Source organism: Triturus cristatus, chromosome 2_1 (genome assembly GCF_964204655.1).
Source record: "Triturus cristatus chromosome 2_1, aTriCri1.1, whole genome shotgun sequence".
In the NCBI taxonomy this organism is placed as follows: Eukaryota; Metazoa; Chordata; class Amphibia; order Caudata; family Salamandridae; genus Triturus; species Triturus cristatus.
In genome coordinates this window covers 734,064,392-734,090,484 of record NC_140581.1, presented here as the reverse complement: position 1 = coordinate 734,090,484, position 26,093 = coordinate 734,064,392, and the positions used below count along the sequence as shown (strand labels likewise).

Below are 26,093 nucleotides of genomic sequence, written 5' to 3'. Positions count from 1 at the left end.
CTATGCATTTCTGCTAGCACAGCATAGCTAGGCCAGGGGATATAAGCAGTGCCCCTCGAATGTTGAACATATATCTCAACTTAAAGTACAATCTCTGATGAGGAAAATGGCTGCAGAAAATGTACCACAACAATACCAGATTTACTAAAGATATATTACCCACAACAGTCCTAACAAATTGAGTTGTCACATATCTCCATTTCATTGTTAGAAGTTGATTTTAAGGTACTTCTGGGTTGTATTACATTCCAACTCAAATCAAAGAGGGGGAAGTGATAAGGGAAAATACATTCATGTATTATGGTAACAGAATAACCAGACTCATCAATGCCAAGATTCATCAGTGCCCATTCATTCATTCACTCTGAGGAATGCCAATGGTTTGAAGTAAGAGTGGAGCCTTTATCTCCCAGGTTTTTTTTTTTACTTAAACTTTTGCAATGTCAGAAACTGAGCACCACAGTACTGAAGACATACATTTACTGACTGAAGATTTTAACTCAGTAAAAGACTGTTTCCCGTTAGTATAAAAAAAAATACATGCACTTTTGAGTGTTTGTGGGGTCTAGGTTGCTTAAGTAATTTCTAAACACATTGCAAATATTAATTTATTTATCTTAATTTATAAAAACAAGATTTTTTCCATTTCCATTATGTGTAAAAGGGAATCATTTTAAATCAGAAATGTAATGTTCACAAAATACTTGAATCAGTCATCAAATCTGATTTTTTTCCCTTGGAAAGCGGTGATTAAACACTGCTGTTCTTTGCGTTTTTTGCTGGCTTCCCAAGATGGGTGTAGAGGCTGCTGAAGCGCTTGCTTTTTGTTTTCTTTCTTTAAAATGTGAAGTTGCTGCTTTTTGTTTTCTTTCTTTGCAGTAGTTAATTTCTTATCCAGATGGTGCTTCATACCCTGTGGCTTTGTTTGTGGGAATGCTGAGCAGAAAAAGAAATACCACAATATGAGAAACATGCAAAACACTGTGCACAAAATGAACAAATACATCCACGAGGAATCAAATGCTTTCGGTCCTTTCTTTCTTTGCTTCATAACTGTGTGTGAACCCTGATGCAAGCTGAGCTAGATCTCCAATTCTCAAACTTTCAATTTTTTTTGTTGCAAAAAAGGTGATGCCCCTGCGATTCATGCCATATTTGTTCACACTTGGTAGGTTCTATGAGCAGGATATCAGTGGGGGAAAACCAGCATGGAATGTGAATGAGGGAGATCAAAGAATAATGCCTTCATTGCAAGTGGCCCGGAGTCCAGGCCATTCCAATTTTCCAGGTGCCTCTAGACTTAGAATTACTTGGTGTGCAAACTCAAGACCCTGGAGGCGCCGCTTGCCCTCTAAAACCAATGGGAAGTCAACAAGTGCGCCAACCTCACCTAATCTGCCAGAACCACCCCCTGTGCAGAATGGGCCTTCTAAAGGTCTCTATACATACTAAACCATGTGCTTCAAGCTTGTGGTTGAATGTGTGTGGATTTGGGCACATTACTTCCCCGGAAAGAGGAAAAACACATGGATTTAGATTCTGTAATCTGGAGTTCACTTGCTATTCCACATTAGGGGGAAACAATGTGTTATTCTATTACTTAAATTGAAGGGATAGGTGGTGACCTACCATGCAGTTCTACCCAGAATATCATGGAACTCTGGGATGGATGTTTCATGGAAGAAGTCACTAGGCAGTTACAACTGCTTCTTGTAGGGTGTGTCCGTTTGATTTACATACTTCTACGTGTACCTGTACCTGTCTTCACGAATCTGAATAACATCTTCTGCTAACCTACAAGGAGTCAGTGTGCCATCTTGTACCGCCTACAATTTATCTTCCACAACAACAATGACGAGGAGCTTTAAAGGGTGCATGAGGTGTGCATGGTCCAGATGTGCCTGGATTTTGGAAGTAAGGGAAAAGAAGTTACACTACCTGATTTAGCAGTACACTTGGGCACTGGCAGGTGAACACAGACTCAGGGTCGAACAGATGTGATGTTCTTGGGTGAATATAAGCACCACGAAGTGTGCTGACCTAAGCTGCTTTCTGAGTTGGCCACACCCGCATACACAGATACTAAATCAAATCAATTGTGACCAGTGTGCAAATCTCTAAAATGGATCCAAATTACACGAAAGAGCCTGGTTTAAAAATCAGTGATGTGGGTTCATCGGTGAGGAATCTGCAGTCAGAGTCTCTACCAAAAAGAGTGCTACCTAAGGTAAGTAACTTGTTCATCTGATAGAGATGTCCAATGGCAGATTATTTACCATTTGAGTACATATCAAGGCAGTACCTACCCAAAGATAGGTCTGTAGTTGGCTCAAACCAAAAAGTCCGGAATAACCCAGCAGGCAAAATTCCCTTCCTGGCAGACCTGGCTATCTTGTCCGGACAACAGGATCTTATGAGCTTATGGAGTGACGTGCACGTAGCAGCTTGAAAAATGTTTAGAACAGGCACTACACGTGCCAACTCAGTGGTGGAGACCTGGGCTGTGGTAGAATAAACCCGCAAAACTTCAGGGCCAGTGAATAGCAGATCCTAATGCACAGTATGATCTAGCGAGAGAGGATTCTTCTCTACATATCCTTGCCTTTCTTTGCTCCAGTTAATCAATGAATTGGTTTGTTCACTTGATTTTTGCTGCCATCAATATAGAAATTGAGAGCTCTTTTTCGGATCCAGCCGGTGAAGTCCCTCCTCCTCCTTACAGGGGTGAGGTAGAGCAAGGAACGCAGGAAGGGTGATGTTCTGGCTGACATTAAAGGGAGTCCCTACCTTCGGAAGGCAGGAGGCTCGAGTCAGCAGAAGCAGCTTGTCTGGGTAGAATTTGGTGTAGGGCGGGTTAACAAACCGGGCTTGTAATTTGCTCACCCATTATGCGCCTGTTATAGTGACAACAAATGTTGTCTTGAAGGTAAGGAGCCAGTGGGAACAAGTGTAGAGAGGGTCAAAAGGAGCACACATGAGTGTGAGGACCAAATTTAAGTCCTTTTGGGGCAAAACGAAAGGAGAAGGGGGAAACATATGTTCTAACCCTTTGAGGAAACGCATCTTAAGTGGTGAATAATGATGGCTGGTCCGGAAACTGTAAAAAGGCAACAGGCTCTCTAACAGTGCACAGGGCATAACCTTGCTGGGCTAGGTACAACACAAACAACAAAACTTCGGATTGTTTGCCCCATAGCGCTTCGGTCTGCTAAGAAGTGCACCAGGCCACAAAATTATCTCAAGGGAAGGCGTCTATGGATTTGTTTGAGGGACACACGGCTGCCAAGATGACCTCAATGACTTCAGTAGGAAGGTCGAAAGTCGTCAATCGTACCTTCCCACTTTCCAAGCATGAAAGTGTAGATTGCACAGGTTAGCATGCAGAACTCAACCCTACTGATAGAACAGGAGATTTTCCCAAGGGGCAGCCTGATAAAAGGACGGATGCTCACTCGCAAGACTTTGGGATACCATACGCTGTGTGCCCAATATGGGTTCACTAGGATGACTTGGGCCCAATCGGTTGTGTTCTTCTTCAGAACTCCGGGCACAATAGGTATTGGCAGGAAGGCATACAGGAGTCCCGTGTTCCACTCCACGTGGAATGTGTCTTCAATCGCAACACCTTGGAAACTCCATCGCGCAAAATTGCTGACAATGCACGTTCTTGGCGGTGGTGAAAAGATTGAGCCAGAGTTCTTCCCATTTGTGGAAATGACCATGCATCACGTCTGTATGTAAATGCCATTAATGAACAGCAAGAGACTAATGGCTTAGATCATCTGCTCTCACGTTCAAGGAACCCACCAGGTGATATGTCAATCACAGAACGAAGGGCCAAGCTTGTTGAGGGGAAATCTGTTTAACCAAAAAATCCTCTTCAATTCCCTGTTGGAGTAATGGGAAAAGAGTGCGGATTTACCTTACTGGCCGAAAGGCCGGCTTAAGTGCTGGTGGTGTCCGGTGCGGTAATCATTTTTTGTGCCCCCCCCCAATAACAACCTCCTCGGATTACCTCACTACCACCCAGCAAATTTGCTCCGCATCTACCCACAGCTCCTCGCTCCCATACACTGCATTTGTTTTAAAGCACTGAAAAAGGCTGGCTTTACTAATAAGAATGTATTTCTATCGAAACAATCCCATTTTAGCAACACTAGGGAATAGATAATGAAAGAATAGGGAAAAATACAGAATGTCCTAACCTATTTTATGCAGTTTTCATGCAGCTCTTGGATATCAGTTTGTAACAGTCACTGTTCTATATACATGTTGTATCTTATGAACTGCGGTAACAAAAGTATCTCTGTGACAAAAGCAGTAATCCATAAAATACAGATTATTGAACGGTTCTTAGCAGCAGGCATATTAACCCACTGCGCTACTTTACGGCGATTCAAAACTACCACAAGACAAAACTCCATCTCTCGCTCTCTCTAGCAGGAACATTAGTCACAAGAGTTATCTTGACATTTATATTGCTGGTGAAAGCTGGACGCGCAGGTGTTTTTAAATTGCAAGTTAATGCTGAACACAGCGCCCCCCCACCCGCCCTCCCCAAGGTCAGCATCCTCCTCCCCAGGTCAATGCCCAGTGCGGCCACACTGGTTGCGCCGCTCTAAAGCCGGCCCTGCTGGCCGAAGCCTGCACCACAAAGCTTTCAGGAGTAGGGTGCTGAGTAAGAAAATTTGGGTCGCACAGAGTGCCGTTCAGAGTCTCACTTAATGAAAGAAGGGGCTCAAAACTTGTTTGACCAGGCTGAAGTACTTCATAACATGATGTGTATTTGTAAAGTGCACGTTGACCCAAGGGCAGGATTTGAACCTGTGACCAAGAGGTTAAACTGAGGCCCCACAGTGAACGCATTAGTCTACTGAGCCATCAGACCCGGCTTTCAGTCAAGAACCTCTGCCACTTTTTGCAGAACCATGATAAAGGAGGCACGGTCTTTAGTGGCAGGGCCTGGTGGGAAAAAAGTGTCTGGGAAGGTATCAAGACCTCTGGTATCCTGGAGGTCTTCGTACCAGTTTTCCTCTTGGTATGGCTGGGCAATCTCATCCCTAGTATCCTAGTACCCATTATCAGACTGTGCTGAATAATTCATTGAGGAATGTGATCTTCCGGAAAGGAAGAGGCACTGTGTGAGATTCAGAAGGGTGGCTAAATGGTTGCAGCTCAGATAAAGGAGAGCAAGGCCTCAATCAAGTTTGGGGCAGAGCCATCTCGGTGTTGGGCAGCACTATAGATAGGCCATTGATGTCCAGAGTCAATGGCACCAGCATCTGTGTATTGTGTTCTGGTGTGGGTTGTGGTGCCTGGAAGGGAACCAGTACTGAAGTTGGTCCGCAGCCTTGAGGGAATCCAGAGGACCCAGCTGACACCAAGGGCAGACCTGTCCGCAGAAGTCAAGTTGGTAAGCCTACCAGCTCTCTGGGGCACGCCAGAGGGAGCAGGTGACATGCCCAAAAACAGCAGTATGGCTTCATAAAAGTCTTCAATTGGCTGCGCATTGCCAAAATCCCCAGAAATTCTGGTTACCGCGGAAGAAGGGTCAGAATCAATTCCGCCGTAAAAGGACTTCAAGAGCGCAACCTGGAGGCATGATGATGCCCTTGCGCCTTCTCTGGAGATGGACCATGGTGCGACAAGGCAGAATCCCACTTGGACGTCTTACACTTTTTCTTGCATTTTGTAGAGGATTTAGATCACAAAGATGATTTGTTGCGTGAGCAATCTCAGGAGCGGGACCTACCTTTAAACTTCGAGAGGTCTCGGCCTGCGGTATTACGATGCTTCTCCAGAAACAGCTTTGCTTCTCAGTCTCGGAAACTCACCCATCCCAACGGACCACGCACACAACCTCAGCATCATAATCGACTCCTCACTCTCCATGAACTGCCAGATCAACTCCATGTCCTACACATGCTTCAACACCATCTGCATACTTCGCAAGACCTTCAAGTGGATCCTCCCGACTCCAGGAAGACCGTCACCCATGCACTCATCACAAGCAGACTGGACTACGGAATCGCTCTCTACGTCGGAATAAACAAAAAACTCCTCAGCAAACTCCAGAACGTCCAGAAAGCCAGAGCCAGACTCATCCTCGACATCCCAAGACATGACCACATCACACATCACCTACGCGATCTCCACTGTCGCCCTGTTGAAAGAAGAATAACTGCTCGCACACGCCTACAAAGCCCTCCATAACACCGGACCCCAATATCTCATCAAACGAATCTCCTTCCACGCCCACAAGAGAAACCTTTGCCCTGCCGACCTCGCCCAAGCCACGGTCCATCTCATCCACAGCGACCCTTGACCCTACCTGGTAGGTCGCTCCCCCTCCGCACAGCACCGCCTGTGTGTCCCTGCCCCAGCTGCCGCTGCTGAGGAAGTTCGAGGCCCACCTCCACCCGCAGGCTACCATCTGCGCCTCATCCCTGGTGGCCAGTGGTAGGCAGTAGGTAGGTTTGTTTATCTTCCGCCATTTACTGTACTCACTGTATTGCCTGTACTGCCTTTACCGTCATTGTTGTGTCTGTGACTGCTGTTCTCTGTCCTCCCCCGCTGCCTGTACTTGCTCTGTGCCCGTTTTTTTCCATCTGTTCCCCTCGCTGTCCCAGAGTCTCTCTGCCTGGTTTTTCCCTCTGTTCCCCTCCCTGCCCCCGTGTCTCTCTACCCGTTTTTGCTTTCTGTTCCCTCGTTGCCCCGGTAACCCTGGGCCCGTCTTGCCTTCTGTTCTATTCGCTGCCCCCGTATTTCTGTAACCTTTTGCCTTCTGTAACACTCGTTGCCCCTTTAATTTTGTGCCCTTCTGTGCCCTTAGTCGACCCGCACCGCTCCAGCCGCTGCGTCCCCTGTGGCCCGCCCCCCTGACTGTCCATTCGCTGCCCCCACCTCCCACCTGCTCCTCCCTCCCACCTCCCCATATATGCCGGCTGCTGTGCGGCCACGCCTAAGGCAAGCCCATCTGCGCCCGTCCGCGCCAGGACCGCGCCCAGCGCCAGAACCCCTGGGTCCCCGCACCCGCCACAAGGAACGCCGCCACTACGATGCCAGCACTCTGTACGCACTCAACTCCGGACGGACCCACACCTGCTTCAAGGCCGCCCCGAAACGCACACACGGTCCTTTCACCTGCCAGTACTGCAGCTACACCAGCCTCAGAGCCGACGAACCACCCGCCAAAAAAGACCTCAACCACCTCCGATGCATACTACTGAACACCTGCTCCGCAAGCAAACACGCAGTCGAGCTCAGGGACCTGCTCGACACAATATCCCCGGACGTCGCCTTCCTGACAGACGTGGATGAACGACTCCTCTGCACCCGACATCGCCATAGCCATCCCAGACGGCTACATGATCACCCACAGAGACCGCACCAACGGAGCTGGAGGAAGAATCGCCATTGTCCACAAGAACAGCATCAGGGTCTCGACTAGCACCGCCGACACTCTCAGCACCGTTTAACACATGCATTTCCAGATCCACACAGACCCCAACTCCACCCTCAGAGGCACCCTTGTCTACCGCCCCCCGCCCCAAGATCAGCGACTCCATCGCCGACTTCATCAGCACGCACGCCCTGACCTCCACCGACTACATCCTCCTCGGAGACCTGAACTTTCACCTTGAGAACAACAACGACAGCAACACCACAACCCTGATAGATAACCTCGCCAACCTCGGACTGAGGCAACTCGTCACTACGCCCACCCACTCCGCCGGCCACACGCTCGACCCCTTCTTCTCTTCAAGCCCACACGTCTCCTTCAACCACACTACCGAACTCCTCTGGACCGACCACCGCTGCATCCACTTCACCTTCCAGAAATCCACCACACACCACCGCACCCAACAGATCCCCCGCCACTGCTGGAGCAAAATCACCGAAGATCAACTACATGCAAACCTCACTCTCAGCCCACCCACCGTACTCTCCAATACCGACGACGCTGCCCACAGCCTTAGGCGCTGAATTGAGGACTGCGCCAACACCTTTGCCCCGCTGAAGAAACCCCCTACAGAGACACCAGCAAGAGGGCCAGCTGTTTTTTTTTTTAAACAGATTTTATTAGTAGCTTTACCCACATATACCATACCACTAACATGTTACTCTAAGCATTGTAATGGTACATACTGCAACAGTGCTGCATCAACATCCACTTTAGTAAAGGGCAAGAAAGAGAACAAAAAGTCCACTGTGCATCATAATAATTTGGCAGTAACAATCTGTACCCAATGTCCCCAACTTATTTCCTCACCCCCTCCCTCCAGTCCTTCATCTTGTTGCAGTCCTCCGTAAGGGAATCTTAATCCTCAGATTCCGGCAGACATTGTCCCAATCAAATCAATATCAGTCCTATTCCGAGATACAGTACTATCTGTTATTAACCACTGAAAGGGCCAGCTGGTTCACCCCAGAACTCCTAGCCTCTAAGCAAGCTTGCCGGAAGCTAGAGAAGAAACGGCACAGTGAACAGACCCCAGACAGCCACGCAGCACACCAGGACGCCATCCGCAACCACCACCACCTCATCAAGGCTGCCAAGAGGACCTCCTTCAAAGACCGCCTCGACAACAACACACACGATAGCAAGGAGCTCTTCAACATTGTGAAGGAACTCTCCAACCCCAGCTCCAACACCAATGACATCCCGCCGTCGCAAGCCCTGTGCGACTCCCTCGCCACTTTCTTCCACCGCAAGATAGCAGACATCCACGACAGATTCAACACCCAGACAGCCTCAACAGACAGCAACACAACAGACTCTCCACACATCATTGACCTAGACCCCCTGCTAGCCTGGGCCAGCGTGAGCATCGATGACACCATCAAGACCATAAGCACAATCCACTCCGGCTCTCCGTCAGACCCATTTCCGCACCACGTCTTCAACAAAGCAAGCAGCTCCATCGCACCCCACCTGCGCAACGTCATCAACCTCTCCCTCGAGACCGCGACCTTCCCAGAGAGCTGGAAACACGCCGAGATCAACGCCCTACTCAAAAAACCCAAGGCAGACCCAAGAGACCTCAAGAACTTCCGGCCCATCTCTCTGCTCCCGTTCCCGGCCAAGGCCATCGACAAAAATCATCAACAGACAGCTAACCCGATACCTCGAAGAAAACAGAATCCTGGACCCTTCCCAGTCAGGGTTCCGCAGCAACCACAGCACCGAGACCGCCCTCATCGTCGCCACCGACATCATCAGGATCCTGCTGGACAACGGTGAGACCGCAGCACTCATCCTCCTAGACCGCTCTGCCGCCTTCAACACCGTCTGCCACCGCACACTAGGCGCACGGCACAGGGATCCGGGACAAGGCCCTGGAATGGACCACATCCTTCCTCTCCGGCAGAACCCAGAGCATCCGCCTCCCCCCATTCCGATCCGAAGCCTCCGAGATCATCTGTGGCATACCCCAGGGATCCTCCCTCAGCCCGACACTGTTCAACATCTACATGACCCCGCTTGCACATGTCGCCCGACAGCACGACCTCAACATAATGTCCTACGCCGACGACACTTAACTGATCCTCTCCCTCACCAAGGACCCCATCACCGCCAAAGCCAACCTCCACGAAGGAATGAAGGCAGTCGCCGACTGGATGAAGATCAGCCGCCTGAAGCTGAACTCTGACAAGAAGGAGGTCCTCATCCTCGGCTCCAACCCTTCAGCATGGGACGACTCCTGGTGGCCGACAGCACTGGGGGCAGCCCCGACACCCACAGACCACGCACACAACCTGGGAATCATCCTCGACTCACCACTCTCAATGACCAAGCAAGTCAACGCCGTCTCCTCCTCCTACACCCTCCGCATGCTCCGCAAGATCTACAGATGGATCCCGACAGATACAAGAAAGACAGTCACCCAGGCCCTCGTCAGTAGCAGACTCGGCTACGGAAACGCCCTCTACGCGGGAGCCCCGACCAAGCTCATCAAATGACTACAACGCACCCAAAACGCCTCGGCACGACTGATCCCCGACGTACCTCGCCACGGCCACATCACCCCCCCCACCTGAGAAACCTGCACTGGCTCCCCGTCAACAAGAGGATATCCTTCAAGCTCCTCATTCACGCACACAAGGCACTCCACAAGACCGGCCCTGCCTACCTCAACAGACGACTCTCCTTCTACATCCCCAACCGCCAGCTATTCTCCGCCGACCTCTCACTAGCCACCGTCCCGGGCATCCGAGGAACTACCACCGGCGGGAGATCCTTCTCCCACCTCGCCGCCAAAACATGGAACACCCTCCCACTGAGCCTACGACAGACCCAAGACCTGCTGACCTTCAGGAGAACACTCAAGACCTGGCTGTTCGATCAGTAGTGCCCCCCCCAGTGCCTTGAGACCCTCACGGGTATGTAGTGCGCTTTACAAATAATTGATTGATTGATTGATTGACCAAAGCAGGTGGCAGATCCTTCTCCTACCTCGCAGCCAAGACCTGGAACAAACTCACCCTTCGCAACAAATGAATCCCGACAGCACCAGTTCAGAAAGGACCTAAAGACCTGGCTCTTCGAATGACCAACGGAGCAGCTCCCCCCCACCACACACAAGGCATAGTGTGCTCTAAAAGCCACGATTGATTGACTGAGTCTCGAATGGCCTTAGGTTGTCAAAGTACAATAACTGCAGGCCTTGGAGTTGTGGACCGACCCTAGGCACCGCACGCAAGCCACATATGGATCAGTCACAGACATTTGTTTGCAGCATTCCTCATGGGGTTTGGACCCTGTAGATTTGGGAGGTGATATTTTCCCTTGCACACTGTAGAATTTGTTTGTCAGAAAATTTGCATCAAAGAGACACGAGTAGCTCTGGATCCACATTTGTTGGTGCAAAAAGAAAGGAACCGAGGTTAACATGCATTGGTGGTGCGCCTATATAAGCCGTGCATGTCACATCCAGTCTGGAAAGACATCAACATGAAGTCGCTGGCACTACCTGTCAGCACGCAGAGGTACTTCTGAAAATGTCTACATCCAATCTGACTCCTGGGGAATAATCAACAGGTGAGGAATCTGTAGTTAGAAATCTCTAACAGAAATTATAAGTCACCAACCACAAAAGAATACCATCTGTTTTCAAGGACGTCTTGCCTCTGTGAAGTCAGCCAATCCCCAAAACAGTAAGTAACATAGCTTTGGTAAAGCTCTTTCTGGTGGATATCAACCATAGACTCCTCAACTTTAAAATATTCCCAGGCAGCACACTGGATCTAGAGAATTCTTTGGCAATGCTCCTGCATGCCATTTGGTGAGAGTTGAGCCACATGTAAGCACCTCCTTTACGTGCTGATGCCAGTTTCTCAATCTATTTCTACAATTTGTTCTAAGTTTCTGTGATTAGTGAAGAATCTTATGTTTAGAGAGAGTATCCACCAGAAAGAACGTTAATGAATGAGGGACAAGAGGCTGCTTATTGGAACGGCATAACAAACATAGTAAATACTATAAACTTGAGCTAGTTACGAGACACAGCATAGTCAGAATACTTGTGCGTACTAAGATCATAACACCAATTGCATCAAGTATGTCTATTTGGGCAGTACCAGCTTTTCATAAATTGATGCACAGGAAACTGATGCATGCCTGTGATGCAGCTGGGGTAACCTGCGGGGACTTGATTGAAGGAGAATATGCCTGCACATTTCAGCAATTTAGGCAATGACTCAGAATAAACATGGGGTAATTCCTGGCCTTTAATAATGTGCTTCATAAAATACAGGCTGTCTGGGAATCAAGAGTGAGCCTTCTGACCACTCACACTGCATTAAGAACAATAAGAGGGCTAGGTAACTCGCAGAAGGCAGGAACTCAAACATGTCAAGTATTAATAGCCATTATAAAAATAAAATTGATATCACTGAAATGTGGAAATGTAGGTGGAAGATATAGGCGGGCCATTTTGGGGAAGGACTGGAAAAATGTAGTGGCATACCCGCGACTGTCGCATGAAATGTTAGGTTTAGGTGGTTGCAGTTCAATGTTTTCTACTGCACATACCTGATGCTCAGCAGGCGACATAGAATGTTTCCTGCTATATCTGATGAATGCCCTAGGTGCAGAGTAGATGAAGCTAACCTCCTGGAAATATTTTGGCATTGCTCAATGCTATCTCCCACCTGGTCTGGGACTTATGATTGCATAGAGCAAGATACTGCCCTACGTTTGGAACCGGACCGATAGACCTCCCTTCTGGGGTTATGACCCAAATAAAGGCCACAAAAGGGGACGTGCCACTTCGCATATCTCTATGCTATTAGTCGAGTGGCAGACAGCAATGTGTAGGAAAAGTGTGGGAACGGCATCGCCGAAGAAATGGGAAAAAGAACTGTGCAAATAGGTGAGAGCCAAAATTGCATCACTGACAAGTTTGGCATAAAGGGCTATATGCGACAAAAGATTGGTGAGTGGGATACTACCTTGATTCAGTTGTCCACTAGAGATGATGATATGCCACCATAAAAACTAATGATATTCCTCTTGAAACGAGATAATGGTTGATGCAATATACTTAGCACACAGAGAATAGCTTGAGTGATGAGATTCAAAGGATATCATTTAATGCGTGATGAAGGATATCGCGAGAAGTGTGAATAGATTGTCTATTTTTGTGTGGGGATGTGTGTTTAAGGAAGGAAAGAGACAAAGCATATCTGTTGCTAACTGATACCTGATAAGAAATGAGTCGCTCCCCTTTGTTATTTTTAAGCACTTAAAATATGGTTAATTAATTTTTTGTTTAAAAGAGCGTTACGGAAGGCCAATGTTGCAAAGTGACCCCTTTTTTAGGAGGTTAACCCAGTTTTTTTTATTTTTTTTGATGGTAATCTTGAACTCTTAATACAGGAACACTGCCAGTCTGCCTGGTTTGACCCCTAAAACATGTAAACATTGGCTTAAAACCTGATTGGCACATTTAACTTTCCTATCAGGCCATAGTATTGGTTCAGAAGTATACCCATGGCTTGGAAAGATAAAGGGAACTTGCATACTCCAGCATCTATTAAACCATCCACTACAGTGGAAGTAAAATCATGGATTCAGGCCTACCATGAACCCTGATGCGCAAACCTGTCAAAAAACCCCTTTCAAATCATATTCTTTAAAATATTAAATAAATCACCCCATAGACCACCTTCTTGAAAATGCTCTGGAACAAAGCATTTTGTGAATGTTTACAGGAAGGCAAACAAGAATTACTGAAAAACAGTGGGTGGGGTTGTCCCAGGGAACTCCAAGGGTCAGTCTGCTGACCTCCTGTGGCAACAGGAACACAACAAGCTACTAGAGGCCTTTTCCTGGAAGTGCCTAGACGACCTGTACACTGTCCCTGCACTAGAATTAGCTGTTGGCCTCTTCCTGACACCCTGAGGGCCTAGGGCCCTCAGCAGTGTATTATTATGGTGGTTTGGGCAAAAGAAAAAAGTTTGGAAACCATCGTTTAAACAAGCATTTACAATGCAATGGTCTCGGCATTGTTAAAGTTAGAGCTATTGGCATTGCTCATGACATTGTTTTTGTTTTTAAAACATTTAAAGAAACGGCATTGTTATTTACAATGTCAATAGCTTAATCACTCTCAAATGCGAGACCTATTGCATTTGCACCCACACACAGAGCCACACACACAAAGCCACCCACACACACAGCCACCCACACAGAGCCAATCACATAGAGCAACCCACACACAAATAGAGCCACCTACACACACAAGCCCAGGTTAGAAGTAAAAAAGCAGCCTTTCCAAACACACCAATAAAAGACGGCTACAATTTCTAATACAGCATTATTTAAATATTTATTGGCTCCGTTACGGAGCTCTCAACATCTGGCTTGTAGGTGAACTGTTACTTGTATTATATATCTGGATGCACTGACAAGCAGCAAAATACTACTCGGGAGGGAACTATGTTTAGCACAGATTTTTAGCTTAGGAGTTTAAGCCACGCGCTTAATTACATAAGCCACTGCCCTTGGAGCGAACCCAACCCCCCCACCCCAGTTTTTTCATCCCACTTAAAGCCTTGCCCCTAACTAAGATAATTTTGTCCCATGATTAGAAGAACAAAGCAGGAGAGAAATCTATACATTTCGATTTCTCTCACCCTTTTGTAAACGAGACGATCATGAATTTAAAGCCCACGTTAAACATGTCTGGTCAAGTCCCGAAACAGCAGCTGCTTCAATAACTCGTACCCTCGTTTTATTGTCCATTTGAAAAACTGGATTACAAAACCTGCCCACTGCGCTTTCTAGTAAAATTAAATTGTATGGTTATGACCGCAGTTAGGGAATCGCTGCAATAAAAAATTCATTTTGCTTTCCCACGCAGAACCCAAGAGTGGCTCAATTCATTGGAATTCATTTTGCTGTATGGAGCAGCTGCTGTCCCCAGCACTGGCCTCTAATCCCTGAGCCACCACCCTTCCTCCAGATGCCACTGGCACAACTCCAGCCGCTCCGCCCGCCTTATGACATTCCCAGCTGGCGTCAATCAGCTTAAATTCACCACAGATTGAGATTGCACTCCCACAGAAATCACGAGCCGCGCCTCATAGGCCTTCGGTAGGAAGTGGCGCGTTTCCTTCCTTAGGGAAAATAACGGAGTCGGACGATGGAGGCAAAATATATATGGACAATCTTACCTAAAACGTTAGTCTTAGTCGTTTAAGCAGTTGGTGGATGGGGATGACGCCATGAACACCACCATCTTTCTCCTAGGTCAGGCAGAAATGCCTCGGAGAAACGCAGTGTCATTTTCGGATTCGGGGGCATGTTTTTCTTTCTCTCCTCTTCCTATTGGCTGGAATGTTTACATTCCAGAGGAGAAAAAAAACTAAAAAACACGCCCCCGAATCCGAAAAAGACGGGGCTTAAATGGACAGACGCCCCTCTCCTCCAATGGCTGGCCTCCGTTTAGGAAGCCAGCCAATGGAGAAGAGGGCGGGTTCAAGCCCCGCTACTGAAAAACATTAATTCTCGCAAGCGAAACTGCGCAAGCGCAGCCTTCGCTAGCCGAGACCTAAAAAAGGAGAACATGTGGAAACCTTGAAGATATTTTCCTTTAGAGCACCAGATCTTCAGGTGGACTGGCGGAAAAAAGTATCCAAGACGCAGTTCCATGGCACTGAATTTCAGCTTTGTCACCGTCAAGGCTCCCAGCACATCTGGAAAATAATTAGTATGTCCCATTCTGAGTTGGCAATAAAACATTTTAAGCAAGAAATCTCCAAAGGGACCAACCAGCTTCAAGCATCTGGCCTTCAGTTTCACAGCGGCAGCTACAATTTCAGGGGTGGACTGCTCACAGAGGTTTTATTTTCTCAAAAAGTAACAACGTCTGTTTCTGCGTTGGAACTTAGAAACATTTTCAACCTTTGAAACGTTTCAAACGTTTTGACTTATAGACTTTCACTGAAACAACTCCACTTGGTGTATCTGACCAGGGCTCCATTGTAGTCGGCCTCCAATCATGCCTAGGTCCATGTCCACTGCTTTATAGGCTATTATCTTCACTTTGTGCTTTTTGGCATCATTTTCACTTACATCTTCAAAAATTCATCTCTCAGGTTCCCCTTATTGGATTTTTGTTGTTTTACTCGAATTTACTCATAAGGTTTTCTCTTTATTTTAAAACTGAGTGTGAAATTGTATTGCGTTTTGTTTGACTTTTTCTAATGTGTATGTGCTGCTTAAATATTTTACACAATGCCATTGATTTAAGCTTGACTGCTTTGTGTCACTTTACCAGGGACTGATCACAGGTTTATTTTTATTTAAAATGTGTGACATCTAGCGGGTGGTGGCCTTATCCTTTGAGGTGGACACTTTCCACAACAATATAATAATCCACTTTCCTACAGCAAGAAAATTGTTCTTATAATAGATACTTCTAACTGCAGATTCTTCACCTTTTGAACAGATGCCACAGTAGCATCTCTCAAAGATGCATGGTAGGGGGAGTGTTCCCAGATTGGGAAGTCTTGTAGGACCAAATAGGCAAACTGTTGCTTCTCTCTGCACTGGCTATCAAGGCAGTAGTGTTTTGAGAATGTGTGCACAGATGTACACATCGCAGCCTGGCAAATGTCCATAACACCCCCACTGGCAAAGCACTTGTAGCAGCTTTTACCCTAGTGAAATGAGCCCACAGTCCTGCATGGGGTTGCTTCAGGCCAAGTCCACAGTAGATTTTGATTTAGAGGACTGTCCATCTTGGAAGGATCATTTTTTGCACCACCTTCCCTTTCTTTGGCCCAGAGATTCCTACAAAGAGCTAATCATCCACAATTGTCCTTTGTGTACTTAATGTAGAAACTCAAAATCGTCTGAGCATCAAGTTGATGGAGTCACTACTCTTTTGAATGGTGAGGTGGAGCAAGAAACATCGGTACACTGACAGACGGGCCGTCATGAAACGTGTCCCGACTTTCAGGAAGAAGGCTTTCTGGGTTATCAGGACTCATTTGTCTGGGAAGAAAGTGGTGTAGGGTGGTTGCACCAGGAGAACCTGGAGTTCACTCATGGAGTACGCAGAGGTGATGACAATCATGAAACCTGACTTAAGCATCAACAGTCATAGAGAATAGCTGCACATCAGCTAAAAGGGTGTGAACATGAAAAACTTCAACACTAAGTTAAAGTCCCATTAAGGCATGACGAATGGCTTTAGGGGAAACATGAGCCAGACCTTTGATAAAACACATCACAGCATGTGAAAGGCGAGGGCTGATCGGGTACACACAAAAAAGCCTAAAAGGCTGACAGGTAACCCTTAACTGTGCCCACTGCAAGGTCTCGCTTGGCGAACAACAGAAAAAACAATATTACATCTGATAGTTTGGCCAGCAGGGGTCTAAATGACGAGTGCTACATGAGGACTTTGTCGACAGGGATGAGGCAGAAAGGATGATATTGGCTACATTATTTGTTCTTGACCAGTACTGACTATGTTGAGCAATTTATTTGCTACCCAAATGATCATGTTTTATGAATATAGTCTACAGTGAGACTCGGTTTTTCACTTGCATGCATTCACAGATTTTTAATTTGTATATTGGGAGCTCTTGCATCTTGTATGGCAGGTCAGAATGGAGCTTGTCTGCCACCATAGAAGTTCATAAGCCATCTCCTGGGAGACCTGGATGGAGTAGAAGAGACATGCCAGATGCTGGGCCCCTGGAACCGAAGGTTACACTTCCAGGCCCATATATGGTATTGAGATGAGGAGGATATACAAGGCTAGGTATCTGAGAAACCTAGAGCCATCATTACCAAGACACAGGGGTAAAGCCAAAAAGTCAGGATCATACCCTAATGTCTTGGACTAATAGCTGCCAAGGATTCACTTTGCCATGTGTGACATTTTCATAATTTCAGTGAAATTATGAGTGACATTTTAATGACTACGAGTGACACTTTGTTACGAGCAAAAACAAGCAATGAAGACGAGGGAAACATATAGGGGGCACAGCAGGCAGCTCAGAATGAAACACATTTTAGCAGCCATAGCAAGCTACCAACTACTATTCTCCGGACTCTGAGTCAGGCACACTTACTTATTTCGGTGGCCAGCAAGCGAGCCAGAGCCACAGCACCAATTGCCAGGCCCGTGGCCACATTGACTCCATGAACCAACTGACTTGCGTGGCAATTCTGGCTCAGCCGGGCCCCTGAGCTCTCAGCTGCACACACTGCCTCAGCATCTGGCAGGGCTGGCTGGGGTTGGGTTCTCTGGTGGCTGCCCAGGTTCACAATGAGCTACGGGGAGCTGCCAGTCATGGTGGCAGGTCAGGTGCTTCGGCGTCGCCGGGATCATGATAGCCGTGTAAGTGGAGACCTGCACTTCTGTTTGCCTTTCAGCTGCACTGTGCAGCAGCAATCACATTTTTTTTTTAATTGCCACCGCGGCCCACCTGCTCGCACCGCAGCAGGAAAATAAGGACCCCGCCTATTATTAATCATGTGACTCACAACTCTCTGTGTTGACATTGACCTCTGACTATCCGACATCAGTGATTGGCATTGCTAATGTTGCGCCAGTCTTGGTTGCAGATAGGGTTACATTGTAGCAGCAATGTTCAGGCTGAGCTCTAGCAGCTGAGCCTCCAAGCCTGCATGGAGCAGCATGCACCACGAGCTGCCACTGCAGTATGGTGCATTATAGAAGCCTCCGGCGCTTGACAGCTGAGGTGCTATAATGCGTGAGACTGCATTTCAGTGCGGTGATGTGGACCACCACACTAAAATGTGTTACTCTAAAGCCTGATGCGTGGTACTTGGCAGGGCTGTGTCCAGCATAGTCCATATGAAAGGAATCCGCTGTATGGCACTTAAGCCGGCGTTTGGCTTGTTAAAGGAAAACCTCAAGGATATCAGGAGTCTGGCTGTAGTCTGAAGGTGACTACGACTGACTTTGACAAGCCCACCCTGAGCAGCCAGTCGTAGAGGTGCAGGAACACATGTATTCCCAACTCCGAAGGTGGGCAGTAACCACAGCTGTCACTTTGAGAACAGCAAAGGGACAAAGGTAATGCCAAAAAGGAGCATGGCAAATTGGAGATGTTCCAATCTCATCATTAACTGCAGATAAAGCCTGTGGGAGCGCAAGCCGTGTGTATGGATTCACCTGTGCTGCATACGGAAGGACACCATATAGTCTCCTGGGTCCAGAGACAAAATAATCTGAGACACAGTTAGCATTTTGTATTAGTCTTTCCTCAGAAAGTCTTTCAGTGGGCAAAGGGCCAGGTTAGTCCTGAGGCCATGTCCTTAGGTACAAGTATTTATCTCAAATGCCGCCCCTTTCCTCTCTCGGAATCCGACACCCATTGAATGGTACCCTTTTCCAGTAGAAGGTTTACTTCATACATCTAAATCGCAGAATAATCTGCTGAACGTCGCTCTGATGAGTAGGAAAGGGGCAAAAATTAAAGGCAAGGTATGGCCCCATTTAATGCTTTGCAAAATTCATCTGTCCTACATGATGGATCAAAAGCTGTGGAGGAAAAGTCATATTCTGACTCCTACGGGCTGTGAGAGAAAGTTAAAGAGGTTTGGCCGCTGCTGCAGAAGGGGAGGAGAAGCTGTACTTTGCCCAGAAATGCTCGGGTTTGCTGTTGCTGAAGAGGTTGGGAGGGTTGATGTTGTCTGCAAGGTAGGTCCTTTGACTACCCCCACAATGTTGATGGAACCGCTTGGCTGGAGACACAGGGATAATGCTGCGGGTCGACTGCCCTTAAATTATTCGAGAGCCGAATTAGCCTTTCCTCCAATTGATATGAAGTCATCAAAGGGCATGTCCATCAAGGTTTGGACATTTACTGAAAACCCAGTTGATTTCTTCCAGGCATGCCTTGTAAGTACAACATTAATACCAATGGCTCTGCCAAAGCAGTCTGTGGTGTCCAAGCCAGCCCACAGGACATCTCTGACTACTGCCATCCTGTATCAGCTGAACCAGCCTGGGTCTGAGGTCATCCAGGTGGGCCAGCAATATCTTGCTGGCCATGTATAATAAAGAATGGGTATACCTGTCCAGAAGGCACACTAGCCAAAGAGTTGTTCCTCTTTCAAAGACACTCCGGGGGTGGTTGGAACGGCCTTAGGAGTTGACTTAGCCTATTGAGGTCCACACCACTAGACTCTCAGGTGTAGGATGTCTCGTCAGAAAACTAGGATCACAGGGGCAGGCCGTTGCCGCCTGGCCATAGGTTCGCTGACCGGGGAACCAAGTACATCGTCGACAAGTAGCTCAGTAGAGCTAGGACCTGGTTGAAGGATCACAGTTAATACATTTGCCTTGTTTTCAACAGCAGGCAACTATAAATCTAGCACCCTTCACACAACTACTGCGAAAGAGGCACTTTATTCCATTGGTGTCTCAAGCAAAGAGTCCAGCTAATTCAATGTAGAGGTATCTAGCCCACTGGCATTGTGTAAATCAGGGTATAACATGTCATCAGTATAATGAGGGGAAAGCAGGCTGTCCACCTCCATATCATCATCCATGTTATGGGGAATATTTGGAATCCCTGATCAGTGTCAGATCAGAATAAGAACTCTGGTCTCTAACAGCACTGCAGTCGAGAACGGGGTTAAGGATTAGAGTCTGGCTGCGTATTGAGTGGCTGCATTTTTGTAATCTCGCAGCAAGGCATAGGTCTGGAGAGTGCCAAGGTTAGCTCCGGGTTGAAGTCAGGTCTGGGGCTTGTGTAGACGGAGACAGCATTGGCACAGGCATGGAAAGGGACTAGTGTGGATCCAAGGGGCCAAGGTAGCAATCTGAACCAGTGCTGCTACTGGCCCAAGAACAGGTCCATGGAGTCAGTTAGCGCCAAGGGACGGCCTGTTGGCAGACGTCCAACTTGAGCTCCTTGTGGCTCTGTGGGGCCCTAAGGCTGACCAGAGACAGCAGGCGGCATCTGAAAGAGCTGCAGCATGGTTTTCCTCAAAGATGCTATCTACTAAGGGGTTAACAATGGCCCAGTGAAGAGCGCTCCTGTACCAGATAAAGGACTGGATCTGTGTCAGAAGACGCTAGTCTGCTATGATCTATTTGATTGATGCTCATGTGCCTTTGCACTTGAATTCGAGTAGCAGAATGGGAACTAGTCCAGCTTAGATTTCTTGCACTTATGGACATTGGTTAATTTGTAAAAAGAAAATAAGTGCTGGGGTCTCGACACGAGGCAGCTTGCACCAGCCCATTTCTCCTGTTAGCGCCGCCTAAAACAGAACTAACTACTAACCATAAAAGTGGGAAGAGGATGTAGCATAACGGCCAGAGCTGCCAACTTTGGAGCTGGGGAACCAGGTTCGAGTCTCTGCGTCGGCTCAACATCCTGTGATTCTAGGTAAATCGCTTAATCTCACAATGACTACTATAAATGCATGTGTCCTTAACTGGTGCTCATGAAAAGCACCGGTGTTGATGATCAAGTGCCGTTGCTGAGCACTGGAAACCACCAACTCAAATTAAGCACTGCTTTGCCTTTCCAAAAGACTTTGAGAGCATACAGAGCATGCGAGGCCAGCTTCCTGAACAAGATTGCGAATGACCCTTGGACTTGGAGTGGGGCTTTTGTTTTGAGTGCAACTTCTTCTAATGTTTGGCGACAGTGTTTTGACTATGAGTAATTAGCACACCCTAAGCAGCAAAGACACGCATTGTGCAAGTCTGTGATTGGTCTCTCCTTTCTGCAGTCACACCACAGCTTGAATCCTTTCATATTTCAGAGAAGACATTGTTCCTGACACACTTCAGAGGTACATTTCTGAGTCCTCTGGAAACCAGAAATGTTGGGAGCGAGCTCCAGATCTACACTGAAGGGTGTGGAAAGAAAGATCCTGTTATCAGCATTCAGGGGTGACACTTATCTATAACTCCATTCAATCACTTCAGGGGCAGTACGGAGTCTCCATGGAGCTACATGACTCCACCTATCAGTACACAGGAGCACTGCCAAAGAATTCTCCGGATCCATTCTGGTGCCTGGGGACATTCTAAAGCTGAAGTATCTGCGGCTAGAAGTATACATTTGAAAATAAAGCACAGCGAAAACCTAACTCTTCAAACATAAATCCAGAGTTCCCAAACAATAGTCAATAACTTAGCCAGCTTCTTCTCTCAGAAGCCTCTCTACACACAAAGAGCTTGGGGCTAGCAAATTGTCTTTCAACACTCAACAGTCCTGCAGCAGAAACATCAAAACGGTCTTCCATCCAAAAACTTTATCTGTAGGATGCCACACAAATGATCTCAACCTTAATCCCTTCATCATACTCAAAGGACCTCATACCATTGGTTCATCTTAAGAGTTGCTTGTAAGTTATTGCACCCCTTGTTCTCAAAATTATAAGTACCCCTCTTGAAGAAGGTGTCTTTCCATCTTCCTTCAAAACCAGTCAGATAACTCCTAGTATTAAAAAGACATACCTTGACCCCAGCAACCTACAAAAGCACAGACAGATTGTCTACCTTCCATCCTAAGGAAAATTGAGAAAGCAGCTGCCTCAAAACTTATTGCCCACATCTCCAAAAACAACTTCCTCAATTACTTCCAATCTGGATTATGATTCAAACACAGTATGGAAACAGCAACAATTCAGGTACTAGATGATGTCTTAAAAATCCAGGAATTAAGGGGAATATTTCAGCTGCTTTCAACATCTTTGACCACCTCTCCCTTATGTACATCTTATCTTTACAAATGGGAGTTAAGGTTTGAGTCCTGAGTTGGTTTAAATCCTTAATGCCCTCAAGACTATAGTTTGAAAAACTAAACTCATTTGAATCACCCATCATTCCAGTCAAACGTGGAGTTCCTCAAGGCTCAATCTTCTCATCAAAGCTGCCTAAGCTTTGTGTGAAAGTACTAGCCACAGTAACTCAATACAACAATATCCAGGTCTTCAACCATATGAATTTGTCTCTCGATCTGAAACTAAATCCAACTAAACTGAATTTGTGTTCCTTTGCACCACTGACTCTCCGTCGTACATACAGAAGTGGATAGAATCTCAACACCCCTTTGGAGTTTTCTCCCAGTTTGGAATGGGCTTTCTGAAAGACCAACATCTCAACCTAACAGACCACACCAGCAAATTGCCTAATCTTACCTCTAATTAACTCCATCTGCTCAGGAAACTAAAACTGTACACTCTCAGACTTCAGATCAATAGTGCAGGCCCTTGTCCTGAGCCATTAAGCTGGAGGAAATGGTGTCTCAGCATGCCTGCCTACATATTCACTCTGGCTCTTCTAAAATCTGCAATATGTTCAGCTGCTCATGGGAGCCAGAAATCACACCACATGCATTCTAATAGACCTCAACTGGTGCCCCTTGGCAGCAAGAACAGACTTTAAGATTGCTTGCGTAAATCATAAAGCAGTTTGCCGGTCAGCCATCATAATTTCAATGATAAACTTCAACTCACTGCAGACCGCAGAAACACCAAGAAAAAAAGCTGATTATTTCTAGAAATTCCAGTCTTCAAAAAAGCAAAAACATCCAAAAACACTTTGTCTTGCTTAGCACCCCAGGCTTTGGAACTCGGACTCCTCTTTTCCATCTCCCTCATCAATGTAGTTTATATGTATTCTTCTTGCATGTGAAGTGCTCTGCTGTGCTAGAGGCTAGGTCGGCAATACAAAAAATATTAATAAACAAAAACAAACATCTTCACATTTTGTTGGCACGCAGTTCACTTCTGTGTGGTTTCAGGATCTTTTCCTGAGGTCTTCACAAATGTGTTTATCTTTTCAGTTTAATTGTTTGTGAAAGGTAGCGATGTGCAGTGACTTGCCAGGCAGATCTCCCATTATGTCTTAGAACAATGTGGGGTTAAGGTTCTGTGGAAGCTGTCATAGGCAGTTAGAGGTGGACAAAGCTTCTGATAACATTTGCTCCTGGTGGGGTTGGATTGTCTGTCTGTATAAGGTTCTACTTGTACCTCACTGCATGAGGCTACATAAATCCTCCTGCTAACCTACGTTACGTCTAGGCCATCTACTATGTATCTTTCATCACACCAGGATACCGATTTGAATCGGATATGCTGGCCTTCCTATTTCTCTGCAGCTAATTCGGGGGAACTCTTAATGAGGGCATGAGGTTGAACTAGTAACAATGAGGCACATTTTCCAGAATTACAAGGTCGCATAACCTAAACAAATATCCTTTTTAGTCTCTAACTTTCCGTCTGGGGAAGCCTGATATAGTTTTCCTGATAGGGTTAAACAGAAACACAATTAAGGACCTTCATATAATGCTAAGGTATAGTAGTTTAATTACAATAAATGACCATGAATATAGGAAATACACTTTCATAATTGAATTATACAGATAGAGGTTTACACATTAACACATACCTGTTCTTGTATTCATCTTTGGCTCTTCTATAAAATTTCTAAAAAATAAATGAAAAAAAAAACATGAAAAAAACATTTTAAAATAGTTTAGTGCGTGCATGTTTACATTTTGTACAGCTTGGTACATATACACAACACAAGAAAAATCCAACACCAATTTGGAAAAATAGAGTACATTTTAATAAATTATGTGACACCAAAATTACAAAAATCCAATTATTAGCTGCGTGGGTGTGGCTAGCAGCCACTGAAGATGGCCGCTAGTTTATCACGCTGCGCTAGCAGACAGGTGGAAGCGAGGCGGCGTCCAAGCGGTGGCTTTTGACCCCAGAGTACCGAGGGAAACAGCGTGTAGGAGGGATAGCCGGCCGGCGCCTGGAAATGGCATGATGGTGCCCGCCTGAGACTCCAGAGCGGAGAAGAGTTAACGAGCCACCCTGCCACAGCGAAAGACACCAGGTTCCCCCGACAGGCCTCTGCAGCCCTCTCCACCGGCTATCGGGAGGCATCGGGGCATGGACGCGCACTCCCCAGCGTGTGAGGCGCAAATAGAGATCGGCAGCAGGAGGCGCCTGAGGTCAGTGACAAGGCGGCTGGGAGATCATGCTTTTCCTTTGATCCCCGGCCGAGTGCGTGTACGCCTGGAGCTGGTGGGCGCAGCGCTATACACACTGTGGCCTGCTGGTGGTTTTAGAGGCCAGACATTGGTGTTGCCTGGGGGTGGATCTGGGAGTTGCACCCTCTCCCACCCAGCTTTCATGAGAGCAGTGTCTCCCAGCCCTATATAGTGGGTATTATTGAAGTAGCCCAAAACACTCCGGTGGACTGCATCATTGGATTGTGCAGTGGTCCTGGTGAGGCACTGCACGTGACTCGACAGAGGGCTGTACCCCTGCTGAACCCTGTGTGGAGGATGTACCCTGTGGCCCTGTGGAGGCAGTGGAGATCTGCGAAACAACTCGTGCACAACCGGTGGGCCCCCTGAGGTCTCTGTAACTGCGACAGCGCCTCTATCCATCAGGCACCACCCCCTGACGGCCCACGGAACATGCCATGGGCCACAACAGAGCACTGGGGCCTGGGCAGGCCAACCAAATTGATAAGTACACGGTGGCCATTGGGCGAGAGGAGGGGGCGACAGGAGGGAGCCCGCAGGAGGAATCAGATAACAACACACCAGACCTGTCATTAAAGGACATTATGAAAGCCATCAGGGAGTTGAAGGGTACCTTGGAGCCGAAGCTCGACTCCGTCACGGAGGAAGTAAATCTTCTTCATGCCGACCTGCACAAATTTTCCGAGAAGGTCTTCACGGCAGAGGCAGGTATTGGGGGCCTGCAGTCCAAAACGAAGTGCTTGAGAATCAGGTGGCTACCCTCACTAGGAACCAATCCGACATCTACGCTCAGCTTGAGGACCAGGAAAAGAGAGCCCGGCACAACATTCGTGTGGTGGGGGTGCCGGAGGGAATGGAGGGGCCATCAACAGATTTGTTTCTGGAGGACCTGATCCTGAATCACCTGAAGCCCAAGGGCCTCTCAATTTTTTTTCTTGTTGGAACGGTCACATTGGGCTCTGGGAGGTAAACCTTGCCCTGGGGCACCCCCGCGCACAATCATCGCTCGCATCCTAAACTTCAGGGACGCAATCCTGCAGGCAGCACGTGTGCATGGGTATCTACGACACGAAAACGCCACCATTCGTTTCTTCCCGGAATTTACTTTGATGCGGACAAGAGGTGAAATAAATGATGCTCTTTCCAGCCAGGCTCAAAATCCTAGACGGTGGAAAAGCATATTTCTTTGACACACCAGCAGATGCAAGTGACTGGCTGGAGGGCTGGCGCACTGTTGGCCAAAAAAGGAAGGTCACATCGGACCGGGAGAGAGCAGGATCACGAAGAGACTGTGCAAGTGACTGAGCGGTCACCCAGTGGTCAGGCGCAGCGGCATCAGACAGATAAGTGACTTGCGGGACACTCCCTGATTTGCCGAAGTTGAACTTTACTTTTACGTAACTATACTTTAGGGAGTTATTGGGTCCTGGGAGGAAAGCTATGAGCCATAGAGATGGCTGAGAAAGGGGGCCGGAGACTCTCACTGACTTTTGTAATACTCGGTTCACATACTCATTTCCCTTTATTTTTTCTTTGTGTGTGCAATATGGTTGCATTTGTAGCTTGTATTG

At 47.2% G+C, this 26,093-nt stretch overlaps 1 protein-coding gene across 3 annotated transcripts in view; it reads right to left on the bottom strand.

The window, feature by feature from the left end:
• Positions 1-401: 401 nt before the first annotated feature.
• SRFBP1 (serum response factor binding protein 1) overlaps positions 402-26,093 on the bottom strand; it is a 446,408-nt gene continuing 420,716 nt past the window's right edge. For all 3 annotated transcript variants that reach the window (XM_085632663.1, XM_085632662.1, XM_085632664.1), the window contains 2 exons: positions 23,907-23,944; positions 402-936 (listed from right to left, as the gene is read on the bottom strand). In XM_085632663.1, the coding sequence (XP_085488789.1) occupies positions 710-936; positions 23,907-23,944 (265 nt within the window). In that variant the 3' untranslated portion in view covers positions 402-709. The remainder of the gene's footprint in view (positions 937-23,906; positions 23,945-26,093) is intronic.